Source organism: Epargyreus clarus, unplaced genomic scaffold (genome assembly GCF_041222505.1).
Source record: "Epargyreus clarus isolate Ecla_fem2 unplaced genomic scaffold, WU_Ecla_fem_2.2 ptg000005l, whole genome shotgun sequence".
Taxonomy (NCBI): domain Eukaryota; kingdom Metazoa; phylum Arthropoda; class Insecta; order Lepidoptera; family Hesperiidae; genus Epargyreus; species Epargyreus clarus.
The window spans coordinates 8389786-8397672 of record NW_027332213.1 but is presented as its reverse complement, the minus strand read 5'-3'; the positions used below and the strand labels follow the sequence as shown (position 1 = coordinate 8397672).

Sequence of the window (7887 nt, the reverse complement as noted above, 5' to 3'; positions counted from 1 at the left end):
CACATATACTCTCGGGACATTATTGTTTCGGGAATTATCTGTGCTGGATCGGCCGGGAGCCGACAGCCAGGTGCCATCACTGCGACGAGTGCCTTGATGAGACGGCCCAGCACACGCTGGAGGTATGCCCTGCGTGGAATGCGGAGCGCAGCGCGCTCAGCTCTGTATTGAGGACCGACCTCTCGCTCTCGACCGTGGTTCGCGCCATGGTCGGAAGTGACAGTGACAGGTGACAGGTGGCAGGCGGTGCAATCCTTCTGCGAAGCTGTGATGCTCGCGAAGGAGGCGGCGGAGAGAGCCAGAGAGAATGACGTATCTTCCTAGCTGCCTCGTCGCAGGCGCACGGGACGCCGTAGGGCGGCTTTCGCTGGAGGCCACTCTTTCCCCGTTCCATGAGCCCACAGAGGCGGATTCGGGGGAACCCAACTCCAGTCTTTAGGGCTCGAGATGTCGTGTGTACGTTCGGCACGCTCATCTCATGAGGGACAGCACTGAGAGGAACCCCTCCCTCTCGGGACGTGGCTGGCGTTAACATCAGCGTCGGCCATCAAGTTGCCGGGTCGCGAATGTAATGCTAACGCTTTCTCGTGACCTGGCACTGAACATCCAGAGGAACGCCGCGGAGTTTTAGTCGGTAAGAGTCCGACATACCCCTTCTGTTCCCCCAAGCAGAAGGGCATCCATGAGGATTCCTTCGTGTTATAAAAAAAAGCCTAGTCACTGCTGCGAACGAAGCAAATTTAAAAAAAAATATATTTAAGAACGCATTACGATATTATATTATTCCTGCTAATGTAGACTTTGTAAGAATTCAAAGTACCTACTATAAAATGTAAATGTAGTTTTCAAGTGCACAAGATACTCGTACCTATGACACATTATCTATCTCTGTTAAAGATGTTACAAGATTATACGAGCAATTGTCAGTTTTATACTTTGCGTTTAGTCTACTAGTTAACTGTACGTCAAAATTATGTAGAGATTACTTGGAGTTACGTTTGAGACACACCCAAAACTTTTCGATAGACTAATCTTGGGATGGGAACGTAGGATCAATCAATACATTAAGTTAAGATTTGAAGCATTTGCTTGTTAATTTTATCATCCTGCCATTTCCATAAACATGCCGTTTTAAAACATATTTTTAACTGGAAGGTAATTCCCTGTAGTTCCGGGACCAGAATAGGGCTATGGTATCCTCTGCCTGTCGTAAGAGGCGACTAAAAGGGGGCTTCCGGGGTTGCGGGCGACAAGAGTAAGAGCGAACCGCCCGGTAAGTGACCTTGGGAAGGGCGGCGGTATGTGTGGTAGCATACCATCGTACGCACCAGACGGTGTGGCGAGCGTCAAGCTCACCTGGGCGGAGCCCGACGGGGCAACGCGCTAAGAGGACTCCGGTTGTGTTCCTTTGGAGATCCCGGAGCCCTCTACGCAGCGCCTAGGACGGCCACTGGGGGGGTTTTAGTGCGTAAAATCCCACATAACCCTGCGTCGATCCCACGGCGCCGGGTACCTTTTGAAGGTTTCCCCCACGTTAACAAAAAAAGAAAGGAATTCAGGGTAAAGCACATGTTAATATTAAAGAAAAATAATGCACATATTGGGGCAACCTCCGCTTCTTTTTTTCTTTTTGTCGACCTATTTTAAGAGGTCAGCTCGGTGTCTTTTTGTGTACCACCTTTGGCCCGTGACCTGCTGCGTTAACACCGTAGCTTTATAAAAGGTAACCTATACCTGATATATAGGATACCATATAGGGTAAAAAATAGAAAATCCGTCTACGGGACCACATACAAGTGAGTAAATTCGTAGTAAATGACTTACTTAATGCAAATTGAGAGATTTTTAAAGAATCCAATTATTATAGGTCGTAATATATATTTATTAAAATGCCATACGTGTACTCATATAACGTATTTATTCAAAGTTTTGTTATATACCTACCAACATACATAAATAACAAAATATAACTAAAGGTTAACGAACGAAAATATGCACGAAGGCGCTTCCATTGCCAAATACCGACGTCTTTTTGGTTACTTACGGGATTACAACAAAAAGAAACAATAATATACAAATATAAATTGTAAGACCGTGAAAAAGAAAAAAATAAGAGAAGAATATAAATACAAACTGATTACCAATAGATAGAATGACAAAATATAGTGCAAGGTGAGTGCAAGTGAGTCGTAAGTCGTAAAACCTGTTTTTTAAACAGATGGGCAATTTCCAAGGGTGGTTCCCAAAATATTTCATTTATACGCTTTTCCTGATGTATAGCATGCGCAGAATGGGATTGCTAGAGGGAGAAATAATGAGAGGACGTGCTTACCTAAAGAAATTTAATGAGCAATAAACAGCATTAATATTATTTTGTAACTTAGCACAATTGTTCGAGATAAAAATAATTATATTTTTCTACAGAGCATTTTCATTTCACGTTTATTTTTTTTTTTACAAAAACACTTGACGTTATTTAAGTATGTTGGTATAACTTCCATAGCTACGAAACAACCGTTTCTGTAGATTCAACTTATTATGAATATATAATTACTTATTGATAAATTCTTTATTAATTCATGTAGTTACATTAATAGCTACTTACACATTGTTTATAAATATATCTTATATTGTATAACATACATAAAGTGACCTGCACTGGATCCACTTCATCATTGGCATAAAGTTAATTCGATACACCAACAAATTAGCTTGACAATAGGTACAATATGCAAATATGTTACAATCGTACCTATTGTCGAACTTACTTGACTAATTCGATATTATAGATTTTCAACCGTACTAGTATTTATAATCTGGGGAAAGAATAAATCCAATTTTAAGTACACAATCGTTCTCTATACCTTATAAGTGAATTATGCAAAATATAAATATTTTAAAATATAATTAGGTACATAGGTTTTTATACACACATATGACAAGAACGGGTAACTAACGTTATCAAGAACCTTCTTATACAAGACTCGAAAAGTGCAGTAAGTAACGAAACCCTCGTGATTACATAGGGTCCTACACAACCTACGTAAAATTGTAAATTAATTCAATTGTTTTTTTATATATTTTTTTACATTATACCTAGATATTTACACATAAACACAAGCGGAAATATTTGAATAGCGGAAAATCTTCTTTATTTATATACGCAAGACGTAATTTTACCTGTTCTGCTACGATTTTGTACTTGTGTTATACTAAATGAGTTAATGAAGTTGATACATAAAATTCAATGAATACAGCCGTTTGTCTACAATAATTACAACGCTATTGACAATTTTAACTCTTTGGACCCAGTATGTAAAATCATGTAGTCTTAAATAACGGCATAAATATAATTACCTAGATAACAACAAAGTATATTAAAAATAACGAGTAACGAATACAATAGTTGTAACAACTCTTTATAGTTATAACATGCTTAGCTCACGTGTATTTACGGAGTGAACAAATCTTACGAAAAAAGTGCAGTTAAACTAATTCATACATCTGAAAATAGTTGAGCTATTAAAATTACGTATTATTTTAACTGATCAAATTTTAGTTTGTAAATTTAGAAACTTCCCGTTTTAAATACTATCTATAAGGTGGCGGTGGCTGGTGCATGATGGGTGGTGGGTGCGCAGGTGCGGTGACCACGTGGTGGTGGTGCACCACGTTCGGTGGTGGTGGCGGGGAGCAGCAGTCGCAGCAGAGACAAGGGATGCAACAGCAGCAACACGGACGACACGAGATGTTACAACCCATCCTGAAATTGCGAAAGAAAACAATGAGTCATTGATCGAATTAGATTGAATAAAGTATAATTACGAATCTCGAAGGAGTAGGGAATGTCTAGGACTTAATAATATTTCCAGTGAAGGACAAATATTAAATAAATTGTAGTAAAAGTTATAAGAAATATTCACGGAGTATGACTTGTCAATGAACATGCTATATCCCCAAACTTAGGGCTCTTCATCGCCCCCTGTAGGTTTCCAGTGTCCATAAGGGGGCGTGATCATTCACTTTGAGAAACACTAATATAATTGATTACGTATGACTTAATAACTACTCAATACTTTCTAATTGTGTAAATTATGTTTCCGAAAATATTATCAGGGGACTATGAAATATTATAAATTTTGTATTTTATATAGAGCAAATAAACCAATCAACTTTGTCTCATAAAGATATACAAAACGTGCAGATATACAGCGCTGTAACTGGAATGACGTCACAAGGACGTGGCAATGCTTAGATTTATTCAAAGAATACTGTTTTATAAAATAAAGAAGCAGTTTTTACATTTCTGTAAATAGCAAGGGCAATCAATTTCTAAAAAGAATTGATGAGAAAACTACGAAAATAATACGAAAACTCTAAAAAACCTCGTGCATGCAACGATATCAAAAGAAGGAAAATAAAGTGGAAAACTTACTTGTAATTAGTACAATAAACAAAGCAATATTATAAAACAAACACTCAGGTATTGTTATTGCAAAAGTAACAATTGTATGAAATTGACTAATACTTAATATATCACAATCTTTAGTTGAAATCCATAACAATACGACGGGAAGGTGTCAAACCCAATTGTTCCAATCACTACCTCCAAACTAATGAATCATGGTAGTAAAAACGTGTGTCAATGTTACTTATCTTCAAAGTACCTGCAACTGTGAAGATAAATACCTCACCATTCTAAGCGTGTGATGTAAGCTATTAAATTCTGCTAGCGTGGTCGTCCACATAAGTAGGTATGACTTACCTTAATTATGAGAGATTTCATCTATACTGCGGGTAGCTGGGATAGCCCGGTTGAGGGTAGCCCCCGGGTGGCGGCGGGTAGGCTCCGGGTGGTGGCGGGTATCCTCCAGGTGGTGGCGGGTAGGCCCCAGGTGGCGGTGGGTAGGGGTATCCACCGGGTGGTGGCGGCTGTTCCACAACTACTGGCGGGTGGTGAACGTGGACGGTCTGTGGCGGCTGTTGCTGCTGTCCACACGCGTTGGGGCACAAGCACGGCACCAGACAACAAGCGCTCAACGCCAGGCAGCATGGATTGCAGCAAATATCGCAATCCCCACAGTCCATTGAGAAGCAGAGACCCATCTCGTATATACGTCTTCTGCTAAAACGAACAAGGGCGAATATGATTTTCAGCCCTGATAGCACCTTATCGAACTAAGTTTACAATGATTGGTATGTGGACTTAAACAGGATAATTGTGCTGCTTGAAAATGATAATATGAATCATAGCAAAGTCGTTCTTGCTACTGACTCAATATGGCTGAACACTAATTTGTATCTCTTCGATATGTCGACGCCATTTTTATCTAGTGATAACAGATAACATTTATCTAATGATAATAAGTACCTATATGTAAAGTCTAAATGTGTTAAAACAAAAACAAAGCTGAAAGCTACATTTTTAGGCATTCGAATTTTTGTAGATATGACAGTTAAGTAATATGTTGGTATCAAGATAGTTACTTGAATTTATTTACCTTCTGATTGAGCATTAGTATTGAACCAATTAAAAAGTATAGGTATATTTTGTTTTGGACTTACATTAAACTAGATTTTATTTTTACCGTCTTCGTTAAAAAAGTATTGTTTTCATTACATCGCATGTTTGTTACTTATGCATTTTCGCTTGTTATATAAATGAAGCAAAAGACATGATTTTTATTTTATTTTATTTTAATTGATTGACACCATGTAACTATTACATGAAGACATTAAAACACTTTACCTATATAAGGCAGACACCTTGACAAACCTTTTACATCAAAACATAATAGCTGTTATAAGGCCAAAAAGTTTAAGGGCGATCATTCATATTTGACCAACTACCACTCTTTTTTTCCTGTATACCTGCAGACAGATATTTAAATTATATAATTCTTAAAGTTTTAGTAAATAGATTGGACAATGAATATGTTTTCTAACGCCGTTAAAATTCGAAATTTGTCAATTTTGATCGGCAATAAGTTTTAAATTTCAAACTTGGTTACAAAAAATGAGTTAATATTGATTAATGCAAAAATGGGTTAATAAAAACGAGTTTAAATAAATGCTGAAATACAAAATACCAAATAAACAATGCAACTGTGCACCACAAGAATGTTACCGATAAGGATACCTATCACAAGGCATCACATGATCATGATGTTTTATTTAGTTAGTGGACGACCAGATTGTTAGAAAGCAGAAAGCATTTAGTAGCTACATGTTAAATTAATCCAAATTATGTTACCTTGCTTTTCCAAGATCGTCCAAAAAACGTTCACTAATAAAAATTCAAGTACAACTGTTCAACTTGACGTCGTTATCACAATACTAAAGGAAACAAAAACTAAGTGATCATTCGTAGTGGTTTGTCATCGGGAAATTCTTGTGACGTGCGCGCGCGCAGCTGGCTGGCACTAGTCGTTTCGCATCCGCTGCCCACAGTACACTATTTCAACCGGTGAATGAAAAAGACAGAGCACTCGCGCTCATTGGTGTGGTTTTAGAGGCTACGTAGCTCGGAAAATGAGAGTAAACTCTGCGTCAACCTTATGACTAAACACGAAAATTGTATTTAACTTTAATGTATTGTACTAATATATATCATAATAAACTAATATTAAAAGTAATAACAGTTTCTCTTATTAAAATACGATTAAGCTAAAAACACACGGAGAACAATAATTGTCTTAATTAGTGACTCATGCAACAAGTACAATATGATTCAGACTTGCAATTGCATTGCTTATAATTTTATCACAATTTTATGAATGTTTTAAAAATAATAGGTTTTCATCACTATTTACCTAATAGGTACGATTCTTTTCTATCATAGCAATATTTCTAGATTATTCGCATCTGTAACTAAAGCATAAAAGTAATTTTATTTTCTTAGAAGTTTCATAATAATTATGTCCTTCGTAATAAAATTGTATCTTAAGGTGCTTCCCACCAGAGATGTGCAAGTTAGCTTAGCTACATGTGTCAAATCCACCAGTAGGACTTCCCTTGATGGAAATGGGTTTAACAAGGTTTTTTATATGTATGTAGGTAGGTATGCGGGCTACGGATCTGAAACTTGTGCAAAGCAGAGTAATGTTATTTAGATACGTATTAAGAATGCTTTTTCTAAGTAGATACCAAACACTTTACTGTTCTTTCAAAAATATTACAGTACAAGTACCATTTCTATAAAAATGTGGGCCTCATCTATTTGTCAGCTTTAAAAAATAAGGAAGGTGTAGTAAACGTTTACGGTTAGTGCACACAGAAGGTCATATTGCAGTTTTTTGAGAAACTACCACAGTCGGTGCCGTGGTAAATACAAAGAATGAAACAAAGCTAGTTGAGAATGTACTTACCTACTTGTAACTCAATTTTTGTCTGTCACTGACTGTACTACACATTCACAGATAATCTGTCGCAATAACTGTTGTTATAGTTTAGTCACTAAATAGGTACAATAAAAGTCATGTAAGTATAAGGTAGGTCATACACATTATGTTTAATGCCGCTGACAAATTGTTAAGAGGAAACCGTTTGTCGTTGGATATGTTACTCATATGTGAAGCATTAAAAGTCATGGAGCAAGATATGCAAGGAAAAAGGACGTGCGACGGTAAGTAGGGCAGTACATACATTGTTCTCATTGTGTTATAGTTATACCTCCCTTTCTACATAGATTGTAAGGATATAGATGAGGACGCTTCCTTCTGAAAAAATAGGACCCCTTTTATAATATTAAAGTAATACACGAGCATGTAGTTTACCACATGATACTTAAGCGGCTATATGGCTGCCGTTGGACATCTATAATCAAATCCCCATACGATTACATTCCTACCTCATATTGGCAACAGATGCGTTGCTACCTCTAAGGAC

At 37.3% G+C, this 7887-nt stretch overlaps 1 protein-coding gene across 1 annotated transcript; it reads right to left on the bottom strand.

Moving 5' to 3' along the window:
- Positions 1-2832: 2832 nt before the first annotated feature.
- Positions 2833-6475, bottom strand: LOC140742226 (uncharacterized). The gene is made up of 4 exons (XM_073073061.1): positions 6254-6475; positions 4793-5122; positions 3963-3968; positions 2833-3763 (listed from the first exon to the last, which is right to left on the bottom strand). Exons 2-4 carry the CDS (start codon positions 5104-5106, stop codon positions 3592-3594), a joined length of 492 nt encoding a protein of 163 aa, XP_072929162.1. The 5' UTR covers positions 5107-5122; positions 6254-6475; the 3' UTR covers positions 2833-3591.
- Between the last annotated feature and the right edge of the window lie 1412 nt (positions 6476-7887).